Genomic DNA, 21,997 nt, shown 5'->3' with positions numbered 1-21,997 from the left:
AATAAGTATTATTGCAAGTAATTTATAAAATAGTGAGAATAAAAAAGATCCAAATTTTGTGATCTAGTTACGTGATGAGGATATTACTGATAAGGCTTTTCAGCAAATGTGTTGGCTATTCATGTTCCAAATCCATCAAATTCAACTTCAGCTCTTAAGTTTTATTTAAAAAAAAGGGAAAATTTATATTACGTAATCTCTGAGAACCTACATTTTAAGCGATAAAATATACTTGTAATAAAACTTTTCTGAAAAATAACTTTCCCCTTTTTGTAAGGTAAGACATGGACATCTTCATTTAATTTTCTAGACCTGCAGATATTTTATGCGCATGGAAACCTTATTTTCAGTGGATAGCCACATACATAACTCTCTGTCTGCAGTTTTGGTCTTTCTGGTTATAGTTTGATTGTTTTATAATTTCTCAGTAGTTATGGAATCTCAGAAGTGTTTAATCTGAAATATGCTAGCATTTCTCTTTGAATATGAATGAAAGTATAAGTCATGTTTTATCTGTCTTTTTTGGAACTATTAAGGTGAGTAAAATTACTTCTTGAGTTAAAAGAAATTATTGGTTTTTTAAAATTAACAATGCAAAATTTTTTTTAGATGAAAAGACAGGTTCAAATCCACCTGAGGAAGCAACACAAACAGAAGAATTGTATTCTTCACCTGATCCAGAGAAGATCCAATCACCTTTTACTCAAAAGTATCGGGCCTGTAGGGCAAACCTTCAGAGCACCAGCCGGCTTACTCTGTCTTCCAAAATGGTATATAGTCAAGAGCTGAATATGCCAGAAGGAGTAGAGATAATAAGTGTAAAGCCATCAGCAGGTTTGTAATTTTTTTCAAAAAGGACTAAAATTAGGACTCCTTGCCTTTCTGACTTTGGTCTTAAAATAGAAACAAAGTAGTAGTTAAGTTTGGTATTTGATGTTAAAATTAAAATGCCTGTAGGTGGATCCAAAAGGTTTGCTAAAACCTGTTTCCCTAACTTTATATCTCCATCCTGGAACTAATACAAAAATAAAGCTTTTCTTTAAGGTATAATATTTATTGAATTTCACATTCTTGCAATAAAAAGAATTATACAAGCACAAATTTTGTTTTGCAGTCATTCATGAAATTTTTTGTTGGATCTATAAGTTTTAAGGTTTTCATCAGTAGTCTTTCAGAAATATAATAGATTTACATTTTTGAATGGAGGCATGTTTGATGGAAGAGATAATATATAGTAATGTTCATGTTCAAATAATATAATTTGACTTTCCTCTAGAGAATGAAATGGAATCAAAAGGTAAAATGGTTTTGTGGTATTTTTGTCGCATTGTCTTCTTTGTGAGGCCCTGTAAAACAACCTCTTTGTGAGGAAGTAGTAATATTTTTTAAATTTCAGAATAATAAAATGGTAGCTGTATAAAAACGTCTCTGGTTTTGTGCTTGCTTTTTAGTATTTCCCACAGTGAAAATGTATTTTATTTCATTTTAGGACATCTCAGTTCTTCTTCCATATATCCTGTTTGTCGTGCACCTTACCTACTGGCTACTTCATGCTCTGATGGAAAAGTTCGATTCTGGAGATGCAGAGTTGTCACTGAATCATCAGGTTTTTCCATGCCGGAATATAGCACACATGGTGATATTAAATATGTATGGGAAGAATGGCCATTACTGATTGAGGATGGACTTCCTAGCAGTAGTGCTATTAGTGTTCCAGGAAGGCCGACTGAAGTCAGCTGTGCACACACCAACAGATTAGCAGTAGCATACAAGCAGGTAGCATCTAAAAATAGCCATCAAGATTTTGTAATGCATGTTAGTATTTTTGAATGTGAATCTACAGGGGGCTCTTCTTGGATTTTAGAACAGACTCTTAATTTAGATGAGATAGGCACCATGTTTGACTCTGGTGTTAGTATTGACAGCAACTTAGTGGCATATAACCAGCAGGACACTTTCCTGTCTCATGGTGGGAGTATTATACCCAGCAGCAAGCACTTGGTACACTTAGACTGGATGTCTAGGGAAGATGGTTCACATATTCTGACAGTGGGAATTGGATCAAAACTTTATATGTTTGGTCAGCTATCTGGGAAGAGGCAAGAACAAAATGGTAGTGAGATTGTAGCGGTCTCCCATAGTGGCAGCACTAAAGCCACAACCCTTTCTGGATTTGTTTTGCTGCGTTGTGTTGACTTGGTTTCATCTGTAGAAGGATCACCTCCTTTTCCCGTCTCCTTGTCTTGGGTGCGCGATGGCATTCTTGTAGTTGGAATGGATTGTGAAATGCATGTTTATTCCCAGTGGCAATCTCCTGCTAAGCAGGAACTAGTTAGTACAGATTCCTACAGTGGAAGTATGTCATGTATAACGAACTTAATGAAACAAAGTCAGTCAGCCACCTCAGGTCTGCATCCATCAAAGAGAACCTTGACCAGATCTATGACCAGCCTTGCACAGAAACTTAGTGGGAAAAGATCTGCCTGTAATCTCTCTGTGGAAATGGAAGATTCTGGTCTTTTTGAAGCAGCTCATACATTATCTCCAACTTTACCTCAGTACCATCCATATCAACTGCTGGAACTCATGGATCTCGGTAAAGTACGCAGAGCAAAAGCCATTCTGTCCCATTTGGTGAAGTGCATTGCTGGAGAAGTTGTTGCTATAAGTGAATCTGAGCCTAATCATGATAAGAGGCTCAGATCTCTGACAATCAGTGCTAGCGGAAGTACTGCAAGAGATCCGAAAACATTCAGCAAAACGGAGACTACAGACTATATTGAAATAGACTCTGTTCCACCATTGCCTTTGTATGCTTTGCTTGCAGCGGATGATGATTCGTCTTATTCCTGTTCAGAGAAGACTAATAATCAAAATAGTCAAAATAAAAAAGATACACTCAATGACAATTATGAAAATCTCTTTCAAAATCCTGTTATAAGTACAGATGATCTTGTTACACTTGATGCAGAAGAAGAGAGTTTGAAACCGAAAGTCATTGATCTTTCTCAGTATAGCCCAACTTACTTTGGACCAGAACATGCTCAAGTTCTTTCTCGTCACTTACTTCATTCAAGCTTGCCAGGTCTGACTAGGATGGAGCAAATGTCATTGCTGGCCTTGGCAGATACAATTGCTACTACCAGTACTGACATTGGAGAAAGCAGAGACAGAAGTCAAGGTAAGGGGTCTCTTCCAAGTTAAATGTACTACTGTGCTTCACAACCCTTTTGGAGAGTTTTTCCCTATTTTGGAATATTTTTGTGGCTTACAGTTTTATTTCATAGTATAGGCTGTGTTATTTACTGTGCCATCACTGTATTTACTGTTTAACTAGAGTTTCAAGAGTTAATGCTTTGATAAGAATCAAATTTTGTTTTTCTCACTGTTAATGCCACTGTTTATCCATCAGTCCACACACCATGATTATTTTAGTTCACTTTTGAAGGGACAACTTTCTTAATGAAGAATATTTGTTGGACTGTATTTCAGAGAAATTGAGAAATAAAGTTTGCGAGTGTTTTTTTAATGTGATAACACTTTTTCTATTTCTTACATTAAAGAGAACAAAAAGTTTCAAAACTTTTTATATTTGAAATCTTCTTTCCCTTCCCTTGAAGGGAAGAACTGTGAATTAAGCAATTGTATTTACAAATCTAAAGTGTTAGTAGTCACAAAATTGTATTTCTAATATTAAGACACACAATAACTTCTTTGAGTAGTTTCACTAAAGTGTATGTAAAAATATTTATTTCCAGGTGGAGAAACTCTTGATGAGTGTGGTTTAAAATTTTTATTGGCTGTTCGGCTTCACACATTTCTGTCAACTGCACTTCCTCCTGTACATCGAGCTCAGCTGCTTCACCAAGGTAACTGATGTCTTTTCTTAGATGAGTTGGATTTTGGTGATGTACATATGACTGGTGTGCTGTTGACATGCCTTCACAGAATCAATGGGTTAATGTACTGGGTTTTTTAAAAAAAGATTGTCCAATGTGAATGAATGCCAGAGCAGAAAATGTCTGTTTTATTTTTGGTCTTGGAAATGAAGTAATTTCTTGTCTAGCAAGTTTTTAATTTTACTTTTTTTTCTGTTTCCCCAATGAACTGGCTTTTCTGTACTTCTAGTATCATATCACTCCAATAACCTTCTGCAGGAATAAGCAGTAGAAAGTAGTACATATTTACTTAGGTTTTTAGTGCCAATTGGGAAAAAAAGTATTTTACAGACTGTTTGGACTTTATTTCTATATGCTTACTGTAATTATAGAGTGAACTATTTCAAATATGGAGGGGTTTGTATGATTTAACTGTTTTCATCCTGATATTGCAGGCAATGGAACAAGGTGGATTTCATTAGTCATAATCAAATGTAAAGAATTGGCTGTGATTACTCTTTTAGCCATCATGACAGTTGATGGCATTTTCAGTCTCATGACCTGTCACCCCTCAGCTGAATCAGAGACTGGCATTTGGCCAGGATGCCACAGCAGATTATTGCAGAGTTAGCTCTCTGATGAACTAATTTTAGTTGAGATACTTCTGCTCAGAAATCGATGAGAGTGAGAAGTGCCTCCAGGATGCATGCAGAAGTGCAATTCAGTGTGCCTCTCTACAAAGAAGCGTCTGGCTGTCACAAGAGTTACAATTATCCATAACCAGCTATGTTGCTGCTTAATAAATGTTGTCTTCCTCCTGACATTTTTTTATTTCATGTTTTCTTTTGTATCTCTGTCCCCAAATGTGTTTTCTGCTCTGATTATCTGAAACTTTGCATTTTCAAATCCAAGTCGAAGTAATGAACTTACCTTTCAAAACTTTGAAAAATTTAGTCAGTACGTTGTGCTTTTTATCATGGCTAATCTTAGTGCCACCATTATCCATATATTTGAGGTTTAGTAACTCAGTTCTTTGCAAACTTACATAAAGAGTTGGCAGATGAAAAATTGTTTTCAGCTATATGATCTTTCTTTAGTATTGGATATGCAGTGCTAACAGATGTTCTTACATTTTTGTTGCCTCATCAACAATGCACTTATAAATGCAAAATAAAGAGTTTGATTTTCTTTCCCTTATCCCTTTCCTATCCCCTTGACTTCAGATTCTAGAATATTTTATTAATGGATGTCTTCTAAATTTTTTTTTTAATGTGTTATAATGCAGGCTTATCTACTAGTCACTTTGCCTGGGCGTTTCATTCGGTAGCGGAAGAAGAACTGCTAAGTATGCTCCCTGCAGTACAGAAGGGAGATCCAACGTGGTCAGAGCTCAGAGCTATGGGGATAGGATGGTGGGTTCGAAATATCCACAGCCTGCGAAAATGCATAGAAAAGGTAGACATAGTGTTCTGAAAAAAAATTACGAAACTCTTTTCAAACAGCTGTCCTCTGGTGTTTACCTTCTGTTTACGTGGTTTTAAAGTTTTAGATATATTAAGTGTTTCTGAATGTTTCATGCTGTATTTTTGTATGTATAGTTTATTATATGAATATGAACATTTGTATTCAACTATTTTTTTTTAAGTACTTCAGATTTCAAATTCCACTGTGAAATACATTTTTTGCTTTTAGATATTCCATTTTGGAGGTGGTAATGTGCAGTGCTTATTGTGGATGCTCAAGATACAGATGGAGCATATAGTTGTTTTTAATAGCAAGATAGAGAAACAAGTTATGGAAAAAGGTTCTCCTTAGAAAGCTATCAGAAGTGGGAACAACTTAGGTATTGTACATCTGTCTTGCAAATTGATTAATTTTCATGATAAACAAACCTTCTGTTGTTTTATTTTGGTCTGTGGGGTTTTCTCTGTGTTTGTTTGGGGTGTTGTTCATTTTCTTTATATTAAATATTTTAACCATCACAGATGTGGCAATAAGCCTAACCTCATTATCACTTGTTTTAAGCTCTTGGAAAAGCCAAGTGTGTTGAGCTAGAAAATGACATGCACAAGACACTTTGACTAAAAAGCACGAAGTGGTAAAATGCATGTCTCTACTTTTACTTTTCAATCTTCAGTAATTAATCTTCACTTTATAAAACTTAACTGCCTTGCATTAAAAAGTTCCAGGTATTCTGGGCCTGAGTTTCAAGTTATCTTACATAGGTCTTGGACTATTCTTGCTGCCACTTACCCCTTATTCCTTTCCAACCTTCAAAAGTAATCTCCTGTAAACAATTTTTCTCGTGTTGTGACTGGTCCCAGCCTGTTTTTCAAGACTTCATATGTCCTTTGATTACCAGAGCAACTAATAAATTAATTTTTCCATGATTTCAGGAACTGATTTCAGATACAGGTATTCCCATCTGATCTTCCAAAAATCTTCTAGAACTGGAAGAGCATTAACTAAACCATATGAAAAGGGCTCTTGTATCTTCACATGTTTGCATCAGACTCATAATGAGAGGAGGGATCCTATATTAAAGAGTAGTTCCGAGCACTTCGGGGTATGGGATACCAGAAGCAACAAGAATCTTATTTCAGATTCATTTAAATTTTGGTTGTTTTTTGCTGTTGAACTGTCTTCACAGGTGGCTAAAGCGGCGTTTCAGCGAAACAATGACCCACTTGACGCAGCCATTTTTTACCTTGCAATGAAGAAGAAGGCTGTTATCTGGGGATTATACAGGTAGGAAATATTCAAGCTCTTACATGGAGTTTCACACTGTCTGGTATAATTTTGGGAAAAAGGTTGAATGTGATGGTAAGCCAAAAGAACACAAATATTACCATTGAAAGCTGAGATTTGATTGCTAAATTAGTCATTACAGTCAATGAGTCATTTCTGAGCTTCTTATATTTACTGAAGTAATTTAGTTGCTATTTCTGAAGGTAGATGTTTCAAGTTTTAGTCTCAAAGCTACTGTAGTCTCAGTCACTGCTTAATTCTGTTTTACTTTTGAGGATTAGCAGTGTAGTGTAATATATGATATGATATAGCATGATATATCTGTCTTTTAGAAAACTGTTTTTGGTTATAAATTTTACCTTAAGTTCAGGGGACTGAATTATGTCTGTCTTTGAAACAGATGTTTCATAATACACCGTTCACTGTTGCAAACTTCTTGAAAAGTAGTTTGCATTGTCACATACTCTTAAAAGCTCACCTGGGAAAAATGAGATTTTCCGTATTTGTATCAGGTTAATTGAAAAGACCATTGGGTTTTGCATTCACTAACGTTTGTTATTTTTAAATATGAAGCCTTCTCTACTCCCAGTGTAGTGACACTGCATTTCCTATTGTAAAGATCTGTGTAAAATTATAGTGGCATCTGAGGAAGTCAAGAACCATGATGCATCTAATAAAATGTATAATATTTTATCAATTATGTTCAATATGCAGGTCCCAAAAAGATACTAAAATGACACAGTTTTTTGGAAACAACTTTACTGAGGACAGATGGCGTAAAGCTGCATTAAAAAATGCTTTTTCTCTGCTTGGCAAACAGCGTTTTGAACATTCTGCAGCATTTTTCTTGTTGGCAGGACACTTAAAAGATGCAGTGGAGGTAATAAAATGAACTGCTTTTTTTATATTTAAGACTGTTATATTGTCCCAAATGCACAAATACATGGAATGTGATTTGCATTTTGCATTATTAGTATGGCCCCTGAAGCTTCTGATGCTTCTGGTTTGTGCTCTTCTTTCCCACTCTCCATCCCCCCAAATTAATGCCAAATACAAAACATTGATCTTTGCATTTTGATTCTTTTTTAGCTGTCATCTTAGTGATACTAAAAAGTCACATAATTAATTTCTCTGTTAATAATATATATTATAATATATTATTATTATAATACCTACAGTTAAGGGCGTTACCTACCATTATCTTACTTTCAGATTGTCTCCCTAGTCCTGTAAGAAGACAGCAGAGTTTTCATTAGGAAATCTGAGACCTGGCATTTTGGCAGTGATGTCTATTAGCTCCTAAAATCCCTTCACCAAACAAACCAAAAAAAAGCATTTCCGGAGTCTGTTTGAATTAAAAAGTTGTCAGGAAATTCATCTCTGATAATGAAGGATTTGTTCTCTTGAAGCCAATCGATTTCAAAGATCGGTTGTCATGTCACTTAAGCTGAAGAAATGCATATCAGATCTTGCATGTAATAGCTGGCTACACCTATTCTGCATAGTTCCTGCTTAGTTTTTATGGGGTTGATTGAATTACTTATTTTAGTCTGAGCAGATTCATGTCAATTCCTGCCTTGTGATCATTTTAAAGAGAGGAGAAATTATGAAGTTTGACCTCTTGAATATATTTATTTTCAATTAGGTCTGCCTTGAAAAACTGCATGACATTCAGTTGGCTCTTGTAATATCAAGACTTTATGAGTCAGAGTTTGAAGTATCTAGTACTTATAAATCTGTACTACAGAAGAGAGTTTTGGGAAGTGTGTTTACTGGAAAAGAGAGCTCAGGAAACATACACTGTGACCCTTTTCTGCGAAGTATGGCATACTGGATTTTGGAAGATTATAGCAAGGCTCTTGACACTTTGATTAAACATTCTGATGAAGATGAAGGAGGTAAGAATATAAGTATTTTCTCTGTTAGATTGGTTTTAACTATTTGTTCCTTTAAGCCGCAGTTTCTTGAAGTATCACCTGAACAAAACCAGGTACCATGTACTTCTTCACAGTGTTAGTAAATAGCTTGCTGTAGCAACGTATGTGGATTTTAATAACAGATATGGTGACTGTGTTGTCCTTATCCTTTATCCCATGAATGGATACTTTGTTCTTTAAGTGTATGAATATCAGGATAATGGGATGATCCTAAAGTGATGCAGTTGTTTTTAAAGCAGCAGTTTAAAGATGAAGAGAGAAATTAACTTCATTAGTTAATTTGGCTCCATCACAGCCTAAAAAGAAATTTCTGATTGCACAGTTACATAGGAGAGTCCAGAAGACAGGGTGTTTTTCAGCTTTTAGTCCTTGGAAAAATAGTTGACAACATAAACTACCAACAAAAAGATTTTGATATTTATGATGGTACAAGGAGGCCCACATTGTGCCTGAAATAGCATGTAGGTCTCCTAGAGCGATTAATTTCTATGTTCACTTGCTAATTTTATAAGCTTCTAAGAATCAATTGTGTTATTTCCTAAAGTTAGTGTTGTCAAGGAAGTTGAATGTTTCAAGTCCCTGGTAGTTACCATGCTAGCTGTTTTCAGTCCTGGCTACTGAGAGAAATTTGAGGGGAACAAATGAAGACTCAAATACTTATAGTTGTGTAATTACTTTTAAAAACTGATTTCAGTCGAAGTTACATGCCTCAGTATAATTTTGAGTAAATGAGGAGTATAGTGTTTGGTTTTTTCTGTCTTGGTCACATCTTTCTGTGTAAAGTAATTTTAAAATGTTACTAATTTTTCTGTGATCAATTCAGTGGCTTGTTTGTGGTGTCTTGCTTTATTTTCTTACTTAAAAGGTACTCTTTCATTTACCTCTTATCTGTCACTAGTTGTGCCATAACTCCTGATAAAGGAGAGAGTAAGAGTCTATCTTCTGTCTCAGTTAACCTGGACTCTTTGAAAACCGAGTGACTCATCCTGTGTTGCTGCTCATATCTTTTCAGGGTTTTTCTTGTTTTGGACATGAAAATAAAATGCATAGGTGTTACACTGCTGTGTAATTCATTTATTTGTATGTCATACTGCTACCATTAAGTATATATGTTACAGATTTCCTAGTTTTATGGTAAGTTTGTTTTTTTTAAGATGTAGACAAAATAAAAAAACTAATCCAAAATTTTAAAAAAAGACTTTAGGTAAAAATCTTTAGTAAAGTGTAACATCTTATTGTCATTTAGAGGTAGATAGTTTAGAAATCTAAACTGAACAGAAAAGTGATCTTGTTTGACTGCAGCAAAACGGTCCTTGGTGGGAGGAAAAGAAGTGGCATCTGTTTTAATTTAAAAGGTCTTACTTGCTGTCCCACTCAAGCTTCTCTTTTTAGTTATGTTTTGGTTTGGCAGTGTCCTCCCCACCAAAATATTCCAATTATAAAGATGCAAAGGAAGGTGGAAAGGGGGGATGCAGTGAAGTAAACAGTAGAATGAATGTATGAATTAGACAGTAGAATTAATATTAAGACCTGATAGCTTTCTGATGAACTCGGGATTTTGCAGATTGATGTTTCTTACAGAATGGTACATTTTCCTCATGCTGCAATCTCTTTTCAGGTGAAGGAGATGGTTCATCAACTTGTAACCCTGCAGTGTTTAACTTCTATAACTACTTAAGAACACATCCACTCTTGTTGAGACGTCATTTTGGCTCTTCTGATACGTCTTCCACACACATTTGCTTAACGGTAGAAAATGGATTAGCTGATAAAATCAACCTAGGTGAAAGACAGCTGTTCTTTACCACTGCATATGCTCATTTGAAAGCTGGTTGTCCTATGTTGGCCTTAGAAGTGTTATCAAAGATGCCCAAAGTTGTCAAGAGATCGAAGCCATTTTGTAGATCCCCTAGTTTAATGGATACCAGTAAAGATTTCTCACCATCTTCTCCAGTTAAAGAGTTTGAAACAAAAGACCAAGCTTCCAGTGTTGATTGGTCGCAGCCAGTATGGAATGGTCTAGGTTCATCTTCAGATTGTTTATCAGGAAAACATTCAAGTTCTACTCTTTCCTTTGACTGGAGTCAGCCAAGTCTGGTGTTCCAAGATGAACCCTTGCAACTACAGACAGACAGTGATGAAAATGATGAGAGTGAAGATTCCTCCCTGGTAATGAAAGAGCTAAGACCTCTGAAGAAAACTGAAAAATTGTGTGAAACAAGTTCTAGCTACACGGAATCTTTCAGTGTAGTTGATGACAAAGATGTTCTCAGTCCATCAGAAGATATCATTTCAGCACAGCTGAAGTTTAGAGCATGCCTGAAAATTCTTACTGTAGAGCTTCGTACGCTGTCCACTGGTTATGAGGTAGATGGTGGGAAGTTGCGATATCAGCTTTATCAGTGGCTTGAGAGAGAAGTGGTAGCTCTTCAGAAGACCTGTGATTATAATGTTGAAGTGGAAGAGATACAGTCAGAAATTGGAGTGATGCCAGAGGAAACCACATTATGTGAAAACACTGAAGACACAGCTGACCAGCAAAAAAATGTGTTACGGAGAGAAGACTTTCAGAAAAGACGTCAGTGGCTTCTGAAGTACCAGTCTCTCCTAAGAATGTTCCTTAGTTACTGTATACTTCATGGCTCACATGGTGGAGGCTTGGCATCTGTCAGAATGGAATTAATTCTGCTATTGCAGGAATCTCAGCAGGTATGTGGAGGAGCTTAGTTTGTATTTTCTTTGCTTCTGGTTTGTAGGTTTATTTGAATGTATTTTGTATTATTGTTGAAGTTTTCCTACTATAGCATGCACCTGTTTTATAACAAATGTAAATCTGTTTTTAACAGGTTATGTTTTCTGTAGGTGTTTGCTGTTGTTATTGTTATTTAGAATCCCTTCCCCTCTTTCAAAAATTCTTAGGTTCCATTTAAGAATATATACTATCACTTTGCATTTCTTGCTTGTTTTTAGGAGCAGTCGGTACAGATGCCTTCCAGCCCTCCACCAGAGCAAAGTTCTATACCTCTCCTATTTGCTTGCACAGCTAGTGCCAAAACGGTGGTGGCTAATCCATTGCTACACCTTGGTAATTTAACTCATGATATATTACATGCTATAATAAACCTTGATTCACCACCTCATCCAGATACTCAGAACAACAAGGTATGTATTTTTTTATACGTTTTGTTGTTGTTGTCATTGTCTAATTTGCCAGTCATGAATTTTTTTTCTAACAGCCTGAAAACTTTCTCCTGTGCCTTCCTGTGACAAATAATAAAACTGTGAGACATAATTATTTTCTCTACTAATTATCTTGAGCTAAAGCAATGTCCGCTGATTTATAATTTGTTGTTGAGGTGCTGAGCATCTGGTTAAACAAGCTGAAGAAGATTAGCCTCTCAGAACTGGATATTTGTCCAAGACATCTGTTCTGGAAAACATGTTGTACTATACTATCAGCATCATATTTGTCTTATATATATATGATTATAATTATTATATTTGACAATATGATCATTACTTCTGGTAATTCCTAGACTGAAGTAAAACGAAGGTTTGAAGTATAAAAATTTATTATTGGCAAAGTGCAGTAAACTTTTTTGTGAAACAGTATATATATTCATATAGTAAATATAGTATTTTTTAAAATTATATTTCTGTAAGATTTGTTCTATCTTTAACCTTTGACTGGAAGTGAAACCTAAAGTGTTAGGTTAAGTCTTTCCTAAAGTTTTATACGTGTTGGGTCCCAAATCATGTTTGCTTTTACTAGGGATTTCTAGAGAACACTCAAGAGATTTGCTTGTTCTTTAGAGGGAACAAGCAAATAAATATTATAAACCCTTCATGTTTTAAGAGAACCCTTTTGATTCTAGTTTTTTATCTAAGTGTGGTTTGTGATACCTTAAGAAAAGTATCAGCTATGTTAAAAATACTGATCAGTGTGATACTGAGTAAATTGCCTGTGTAAGGCAATTGCAATTGTAATTGCCTGTACAGGAATTGATCAAAAGCTAAGCTGCGTTATTGTTTCATTCTGGAGCAAAGCCTTTGTATTCTGAGCCAGCATATTGCTACTGTCTTAGGATGTAATTACTTATGACTGTTGTGTAGAGGTTTATTACATTGCTGTTTATTAATTGAAAACATTTCAGCTACAGCTGAGCTTTGATATGGGTTGGTGGGGTAAGTGAATACTTCCCCATCCCTTTCATTGCAAAGTGAACTGATTTATCTGAAATAAATTCTGAAGTGAAATGTGTCTTTTTAAGTGTGTGTTTATACCTTCTGTATTCAGTGCTTGTTTCACTTTGCAAATCTGTATGCATGAAAGTCTGTCATAGTAACCATTGCTCACTCTGACTGTAATATGTTCTATAAAACTGTGTCTTACAGATATATGTCATGCACACCTTAGCAGCGTCGCTCTCCGCTTGCATCTACCAATGTCTTTGCGATGGCCACAGCTACAGGTAAAGGTTAGGAAAAGTGCTTTTTAGAGAACTGTTGACACAACTGTCTCACTGTAGTGATCGTAATTGGTAGTGCACCAGAAGGCAGTGCTTACACTTGCCTGTCTAGAAAGAACTTTGAATAGTTGTAACCATAATATTTTTGTATAAATTTCTCACTTTTCTGTTTCACAGCTCATTTCAAGCAAATCAGTTCACTGGAACAGTGTATCAGACAGTCCTGTTAACTCAGCGCCATTCTTTAAGAACAGCAAGCTTAGAAGAAACAGTGACTCCAAATACATCACCTGCTCAATGGCCAGGTATCTGGAGTTGATTTATTTCTTTCCTCTTAAGGAAAACTCAGTTATCTGGATCCACTCTTAAGCGCATGTAGCTATGCTCTGGACTTTCTAGTAGTATTTATAACAACTGTTTGGTAAAGTTGGGTTCTTTGATTAAAATTTTGTCTTTTTTTTTTTTCCCAAAACCTCCAAGTTAATGCTTCTGATTATTCACTAAGTCAAGTTGGCTTATATTGCATTCTCTTGCTAAAAATGTTCCTGGGGGTTCTAGTGAAGGGCAAGTAAATGGGAAGTAGGATGAAGTCATGTTCTGTGTTCTACTTGCTCCTCCTGGAGGCAACAAATCAGTCGCACTAGTATTGTACTTCCTTACTCCTGAAAAACTGTCTCAGTTTGTGCTCCAGCTCAAGACTTTTGAACTAATTGAACTTATTGAAAATGAGAAGTTTATAATAAATTAAGTTTTTCTGTAGTTCTAAAATCCATGTTGGATTTCAGATAATTCTTAAAGTATGTTAGTGAAGCTGTACTAGGGAGCTACATTAGAGGGAGTGTTAGCAATGTAATATATGTATATATACACATATATACATATATATATATGTATGAGCTTCAGTTTACATCACTAACTTTAATGTAAGTATAACCAAGAAATATGCTTACTTATTATGGGATTTGTTTTTTAAAGCAGAAAATTTCACACTGAAAATGTTTTTGGAGAGCCTCAAGCAGTCTTTGTGTTTGATGCTATGCTGTTTTTTCTTTTCTGCAAAACGTTCTGACACTAAATCTACAAATTTTAGAGAGAAATCAGATTGTCATCTGTTTTCTCCTTATTTCATTAGTTGCAGAGTTAAATTTCTAATGAACGGAACATGGAATTGTTAGCAGTTTTTCTTATAAGTAACATTACCTTGAACTGATATCTCTGTTTTTTTAATAGATTCACATACTCTATGAGCAAATTAGAGAGGATGACAAAAAAGCAGAATTATTTGGCCACCACTATTTGCACTTTCACTTCTGTGCACAAAGTGTAACAGTTGAAGCCACATCTGAAACAACAGCTTTTTGTGGGAGCATCTAAACACAAGATACTCAGTACTTGAGTGAAGGAACACTTGTCAAACAGTGTCTAGTTCAAGTTGATGCCCATTATTTTTGATTGGTTTTACCACTGTAAAGTGAGAAGGCATCATTTCAACTTACAGTGTTATGCTGTAGTTATAATAACTGAAAAATTGTTATGCATTTCTTTAACTGTTAGTCCAAAACATAAAGCTGAAAAGCTGTAATGAATTGTTAAAAATAAAAAGTGTACCTCTTTCTCCTGGAGCGTTCAGTTTCATCTAAAACTTGGAATCTTTTTACACTAGAAATTACTAAATAACATAGGTTGCCAGTCAAAATACCCTTGATAATCTGGAGTATGCTCACAAACACATGTATGTGCTTTCTTAAGGAATTTATTTATTTTATGTAAACAGGAATGACAGCTCTAATACGTCTCTTGAATTCTGCTGGTGAGGAAGCCCAACCAGGTCTCACAGTTTTACTTTGTGAAATTCTAACTGCGGTCTATCTAAGTCTGTTCATCCATGGCCTTGCAACACATTCTAGCAATGAGTTGTATAGAATTATGGCTCATCCACTGAATGACAAAATGTGGTCTGCTGTCTTTGGAGGAGGAGCTCATACACCCAGCAGAGGACAACAGCAATTAAAGACAACAACTGGTTAGTTCTCTTGTTTGGCTTATATTTTCTTCTGGGACTTTTAAGAAAATTATGTGACTGCTGAAAGCTTAGGAGTAATTGCTTTAAGTGGTTTGTGTTCAGTAAGAATTCAGTGTGTTTTTAGGTCCACATAGAAAAACAAGGATCTAAATTATTGGCATAGATATTGAGTAGTAGTAGTGAGCAGAAGTGAATGCTAGTAAAATAAGGTTTCCAAGTACCACAGCTGCTGTAATGTGAGGGAGTTAAGTTGATCTTAAAGAGAAAGTGTCCGGTACTGTTACAGCCAATTTTTTTATGTTAATTTTAAAGCTTTCCAGTTGTCTCATAACAAGTATATATTCCCATTTTACAATTACAGTATGTTTTCTCTCTTTGACAGGTAGGCACTTCCCAATGCCTAGCCCACATCAGGTAGTAGTGTTCTCCATGGAATGCGTGGGGTTTTCCAAATCTCTTACCTCCTTCAGTACTCATAGTCCTGCCAAATCTTCAGGCAAGATACTAGATTTAGTACTAGGCCTCTACATGCAGTTTGCTATGCGTGGGTTTTTTTTGCATATGCAGAAAGACAGAAAACCTTCTGTTTGCAAGCCATGACATCAAAATTTAAAGTTTTGTGATTAAAGCAGCAGTTGAATTGGGCCTTTTTTAAAAAGAAAATTGTCAATGCTGTTGTCATCTTCCTACTAATTCTTCATTTGAAATTAATATTAAATATAAAATTATTTTGACCATGGTTTGAAAGGATCAGAAGTGTTTCATATCTTTGGAGAGCTGCTTGTTTCGCTTTTTGAATATAAGCATTATTATGCATGTGGATTTCTAAGTGTTCATTCTAGACATTACAAATGTAAGGTGTCTTGTTGATATTCAAATTTGATATTCTGAGAACCTTTTAGGAAAGTAAACATCCTTGAAGTTTTAAAGTCAGATGATGATAAATTATCCTGAAGTCCAGAATGAATTCCTGTAATGCTTTTCTTTTTGGTACAGTTTTGTGCATTTTAATTTAGTACTGTAAAACCAAGAGCAAAAATACTGCAGATTATGTAATTTTTTAAAGGAAGATTTTCTAAAGATAAATTTACTTGTTGGCTTTGTACATCACATCTAAAGACATATGTAGAGAGATAAAATACAAGTTCATATAATTTTTGTTATTTTTGTTATTGATATTAGATGTATGTTACATATAAAAATGCCTTACCTTGTATTTAAGAAAAACCGTAAATGTGATCTGTTTAAATACCATCTTTGTCAGACTTCTAGGAAAGTATTTTCAGAGTAGAGATCTTTAATCAAAAAGAAGCTCTTATTCCAGATCTGATCAGTTTTTTCTGTGGAATTGAACAAGTGTTTCTGAGTATCACTTTGGTAAGGTAAATATATTTGCCATTACAGAACCGTTAGAAGCCATAACTGGCTTTCGTTGACAATTCTGTTTCCTAGATGTTGGTAACTATGTATTCTAAGGTGTGTTAATGCTGCTGCTACCACTGGTTTAAAATGATAAATGTTCTTACGTAGAAGTGTGTTCTGAAATATATACTAAATGCCTGTCTGCTCTATGTTTTTCTTAAAAATGAATGCTGATTATCTGATTACAGATTTAGTAGAACTGTTGCTGCAAGAATCAAGAAGCTCAAACTGAAAGTTTCATGGAAGAAGGGACCTCTTTAAATACTAGTTTGTAGGGATAATCAAACACTGAAAAAGGGGTCTAGAGGGATTGTGAAGTCTCTATCTTTGGAGTTACTCAAAAACTTGAACAAATGCCATCAATTAAGTTAGCCCTGTTCTGAGCAAGGGGTTGGACCAGGCATCTTCCAACCTATGTAATTCTAGGATTCTGTAGGTTATTATTTGTTTTTAATATGTGTTTATGTAGAGCAAATCTGGGGGAAAGAATTCTTGGAGAAATATCTTTCTCTGTCACTTTAAAAAAATGGTGGAAGGAGAAAGAAAAAAAAGTAGACCCCCAGAAATAGACACCCAGTGAAGCAGAGCAGTAGGATTCAAATCAGCTATATTTTTGTGCCTTTACGGTCATTTCTTAATTTTATTTCTGACACCCAGTAACAAATTCTGATAAGTGACTGGAATGCTTGTTCAAGTCAAGTATGGCATGTTCTTCCATAGTATTATTTAGATGTTTTTATAGCTACCCATTTGGTTATGCATAACTAGGCTCCTGTCTCTTATGTTTACTTTTAGATTTGTGAAATGTTTCCACTCTCAAATGGAGATTAAAAGCCAAAAATTCTTAACACTAAAAGTTCTAATGTAATACTATATGTCCTGCATGTCTTCTCCTTGCCTCCCATCCAGTCCTTTAGTATATATCTGAATAGGGATGTTGATCTCCAAATTTCAAACGTGTTTTAAGAGATCATAACATTATGTACAGTGCTGGCCAATGTGATTTCCCTTTCTGCTCTTTGCTTTAGTGGACTTGAGCATGTAATATCTTTGGATATAAAATTTCTCTTCAACACAAACTGAAAAAACAGAAACCAAAAACTTGTACCTGGTAGTTTTATAAAATCTTAACATCTGTTAGGAATTAATTTCTATGAAAAACTTTTTTTTATTGCCTCTGTCAAGTAAAGATCAGACAAAGCATAGCAGTTTGGAGCGTAGCTTTTTAGAGCGCTATACTTTCCAGTCATGTTTCTTGGTTTTGCAATTACAGCAAATGATTTTGGCAACGAGCACTAGAACATGACGTTTTGTTTTCCAAGATGCAGTTATCATCTGAAAAATAACCCTATTGTTTATTGTAGTAGATCTTTTCGGATTTGTATTTACTATATAATATCTCTTAAAAACTGCCTTAGAAAACTGTTATGTAATTTAAGTCTTTATAAAGATAGTAAGTTGTCTATCATCCAGAGGGTTCTTAAGGAAAAGTTTGAATTTTGGTTTAAGTTAGAAATCCATAATTTCATTTCGTATATTCCATGCTGCAAAAGCAAGTGAAATGTAGAACTGCTTTCTAAATTTGAGTATTTTACCAATACACTTTATACATTTAAAGTTGGGCTTCAGATGTAGAAAATCAGAAATCTAAAAATACTTGACTATTCAGACGAGTTATTTTTCTCCACTGATTGTCCTAAGTTTTAACACAAATATAATCTCTGAGTACTTTGGTAGGGAGAAATGATGACGTGTCAGCTCTTACTGTGTTGAGTTCTACCTGACACGCCAGAGGTTTTGACAAACAGATGCCTAAATAATGAGGATGTGCACATAAAACTTATCCATAGGATGTTCAGTTCTGCTGTCACTCTTACATCTTTCTCTTGTTTGATCCTCTGAATTAATTCGTAGCTCTGCTTACTCCTCACAAACCATTATTCCTGTCCTCCCAGAAAACAAATTGTCGTTAGAGATCTTACAAATGTCTGACTTAGAATAACAGGTCATGTAAGTCAAGTTTTTCTTAGGTCATTGTAAAGAAGGAAAAAAATCCAAACAAACAAAAAGCCCCCAACAAAACAAAACACCCCACTCCTTAGAACTTCTGCATTTATCTGTTTGCTTTACTTACTGTGAGGTAAGTTTCATCACAAATCTAAAACAGAACAACAAAAACTGAACTTGCATTAGGAGTGCTTCAGACTAGATCTAGCACTGCTGTGTTACTGCACTCAAGTTCACCAGCAAGTCAGAAATAGTAAAAAGCCTTAACATTTAGACATTATCTTCAGGAATTGCTTAATCTCAGAATAGATGAAAGAATACAGATTCCTCAAGTTCTAAAACCTTCCAGCTTATGTAAGGTAACAGCCATACCAAGCTGCCCCTTTTTAATGCAGAACTCCCTGTGATCCTGTTAGTAATGAAATTTTTGACATCAGCATGAGATTAATTGCCTTGAATTCCAGAATTAGAGACTGCAATGTCGGGCTTTTTTCCTTATGGTGCTTTGAAGTACTGAGTGCTTTATTAGTTGTGTGGTCTTTCTAGTCTATATTTAAGTCTTTGACTTCTCACTATTACTATCTTATTCTTGGCTAAGTCAGCTTTTAAAGCAAAATAGAAGTTTGACTTGAAGTATTTGCACTGTAAATGATGGAGTTTCTTTATCTCAGTGGAGATAGTCTTGGATGGTCAGGAAATGTCTTGGAGGGCAGAAAATGTCAAGAAAGTTTGTGTATGCCACCAAGTATTTTTTTGTAATAATTTAATTTTTCAAGATGTTTCCCTTCACAATTTATTGAAATGCCCACAATGTAAATAATTACATTATTGTTATTATTATTGTTATTATTATTATAAATATCTGAGAGTGTATATACCTTGCTTTAAGCTTTTTAATGAATCACCAAACTGCATCTTAGGGAACTTAATTGCAATTGCTCCTGTTGATTGGAAATTCATTAAATTCATCACTCTGGCCACACAAGCTGTAGCCTGTAATCAGAATATCATATCAACTTCAGGGTTTGTCAGCTTAAAAAATGCAAATTCCTTCTATGTTTCAAGTTGAGATATGGAGCAGTGTAGAATTTCACCAGGCTGCTGTTCTAGTTTGCTTTTATAACTTCCCAAAGAATTGCAGAAATCTGTGCAGGCCTTAGACTTACTAAAATGATTCAAGGTGTGATTCAAAATTGGTATTTCTTTGTAGTGTCTTTATTATAACACTCTGGTTCTGGGCTTCAGCAGTGCTGGTACTTGTTGATGTCTGCAATCAAGGAGGATATTTTTGTAAGAGGAGGGCTTCATAATTTCACATATCTTCATTAAGACTTGTGTTTTTCGTAGGGTGTTGGGCTGTTGATGCTTCATGCATGCACACAATCGTCAATAAAATACAGTAACTCTGGCTTGCATTTTAGTTTTTGGGGAAGTTGAGCCTTTTAGCTCTTTCTGGGACAGAAGGGAGGCAGCAGATCTTTTGATTATCATTGCGTGTATTATAACTTGGCACAAATGAAAGGATTTTCCTTGTCTGAAATAATCCAGTATTCTTGAGAAATAAATTTATTCTTGTAAAATAAATTTTACATTTGTCTTATAAGTAAAATGTAAGCAAAGATGAATGCTTTAAATACAAAAAAAAACACAAAAAAGGGTTTTAACTAGAAATATATGATAAGTTTGAAAGTGAATGTAATTTGTTATCTGAAATCCCAAATGACAAATTGAGATTTTTAATGAATTTGTTATTGTATTTAATTTTTTTAGAATGCATAAAAAGAAATCGGCATTTGTAGTATGTATTTCAAACCTCCTAGATGGTTGTACTTTCATTTGCCTTAAATACTGAATTTTTTCCAATGGCTAGCAGTATTCTTAAAAATACAAAGAATGATCCAACGGAAGGAAATAAAGTACTGTTTTAAAGTAAAATGTTTGATTTTGAATTCTGCTTAAAAAAACAACCTGCAGACATATACTTGCTTATTTCTGCATCATGCAACACGTGCTCCTTATTTCATGCTAGTGAATTTCTTTTTTTTTGAGCAGTTGCTAAAAATTCATAATGATGCATGTGCATGCTCTTTCTTAACTGGTAAGCTTTAAATAATGAAATGAAAATGCATTACATTTTACTGCAGTTACTGCATTTTTTGACTTTTAGTACAGGTAAGTGGATTTCAAATAATATCCCTAACAGGATAAAAAAAAAAATTATGACACAGTATAGTAGTGCAACACACACTGTTATGATATCCCTATTTCAAGATGAAAGATGAGGTGTCTTCATCTTTTATTAGATTCTATACATAAATTACTTTGTAGCTGTCATGGTTTAACCCCAGCCAGCCACCAAGCCCCACACAGCTGCTCGCTCACTTTCCCACCAGCAGGATCGGGGAGAGAATCGGAAAGATGAAAGCCAGAAAACTCCTGGGTTGAGACAGATGGTTTAATAGGGAAAGCAAAAGCTAGACACACAAGCAAAACAAAACAAGGAGTTAATTCACTGCTTCCCATGGGCAGGCAGGTGTTCAGCCTCTCCAGGAGAGCAGGGCCCCCTCATGCATAACGGTGACTTGGGAAGACAAACACCACTCCAAACATCCTCCCTTCCTCCTTTTTCCCCCAGCTTTATATGCTGAATGTGATGTCATATGGTCTGGAATATCCCTTTGGTCAGTTTGGGTCACCTGTCCTGGCTGTGTCCGCAGCCAACCTCCCATGCACCCCCAACTTCCTCAACCCGTGTGGCAGTATGAAAAGCAGACAAGGCCTTGATTCAGTGTAAGCCCTGCTCAGCAATAACAGAAACATATTTGTATTATCAACCTGTGTTCAGCACAAGTCCAAAACACAGCCCCGTATGACTCACTGTGAATAAAATTATCTCTACCCCAGCCAAAACTAGCGCAGTAGTTCAGCTGCTTGTGATGGTAATGTTCATCTTCATACATGGTCAAAAATCTTTTTGAATCTCTTTGGAAAAACATGGTTTTTTCTTGTCCTAAAATGAGCAGAAATTATGAAAAAATTTCATCAGCTAGTGTGAGTACAGAGAATTTGTGCATTTGAAAAAGCATAAAACATTGTGAGGTATAAAAAAACAGAAAGTTTTTTTTTTAAACAATCCACTTAAATCTTACATGACTTGGGATTAACAATTGTTTTGGTTTGTGTTAAGAGCAAGGAAGTCTTATACATGGAATAAAATGGCTCGTAAATTTGTGCTGTTTTTCTTTTGTCCAGAGTGTTAGACCTTCTGTGTTCAAGTGATTGGAATACCCATAAGAGTTTTGAAGGAAATTTTTTGATTCTTTCAAGCATCTATCAAGAATCAATAGTCTCCTGTGGGTAAAACTTAAAACCAAAAAAATTAAGGGTATAGGAAATACTTCTTTGTAGTAGTTCACTCCAGGAATGCATAGGTGTGCTGGCTCTTTTTTTTGCCGTTCCAAGCATTGTCAAGAGGAGAAAGTAATTTTGGAGGCTTCAGTGGTAGTTTTGAGG

General features: G+C 35.2%; 1 protein-coding gene across 7 annotated transcripts in view; it reads left to right on the top strand.

Moving 5' to 3' along the window:
• The window catches only part of DMXL1 (Dmx like 1), an 81,077-nt gene that overhangs the window by 35,544 nt on the left and 23,536 nt on the right, over positions 1–21,997 (top strand). For 6 of the 7 annotated variants that reach the window (XM_027709388.1, XM_027709387.1, XM_027709389.1 and 3 more), the window contains 12 exons: positions 610–834; positions 1,490–3,181; positions 3,759–3,869; positions 5,164–5,333; positions 6,529–6,626; positions 7,341–7,506; positions 8,272–8,524; positions 10,182–11,272; positions 11,534–11,725; positions 12,959–13,035; positions 13,210–13,337; positions 14,807–15,055. In XM_027709388.1, the coding sequence (XP_027565189.1) occupies positions 610–834; positions 1,490–3,181; positions 3,759–3,869; positions 5,164–5,333; positions 6,529–6,626; positions 7,341–7,506; positions 8,272–8,524; positions 10,182–11,272; positions 11,534–11,725; positions 12,959–13,035; positions 13,210–13,337; positions 14,807–15,055 (4,452 nt within the window). Of the gene's footprint in view, positions 1–609; positions 835–1,489; positions 3,182–3,758; positions 3,870–5,163; positions 5,334–6,528; positions 6,627–7,340; positions 7,507–8,271; positions 8,525–10,181; positions 11,273–11,533; positions 11,726–12,958; positions 13,036–13,209; positions 13,338–14,806; positions 15,056–15,437; positions 15,552–21,997 lie in introns of all 7 variants that reach the window. The other variant, XM_027709393.1, reaches the window with a different exon arrangement.

Source organism: Neopelma chrysocephalum, unplaced genomic scaffold (genome assembly GCF_003984885.1).
Source record: "Neopelma chrysocephalum unplaced genomic scaffold, ASM398488v2 Primary Assembly neopelma1_96778, whole genome shotgun sequence".
Lineage (NCBI taxonomy): Eukaryota > Metazoa > Chordata > Aves > Passeriformes > Pipridae > Neopelma > Neopelma chrysocephalum.
The sequence above is the reverse complement of the archived record's forward strand: the minus strand, read 5'-3'. Positions and strand labels throughout refer to the sequence as shown.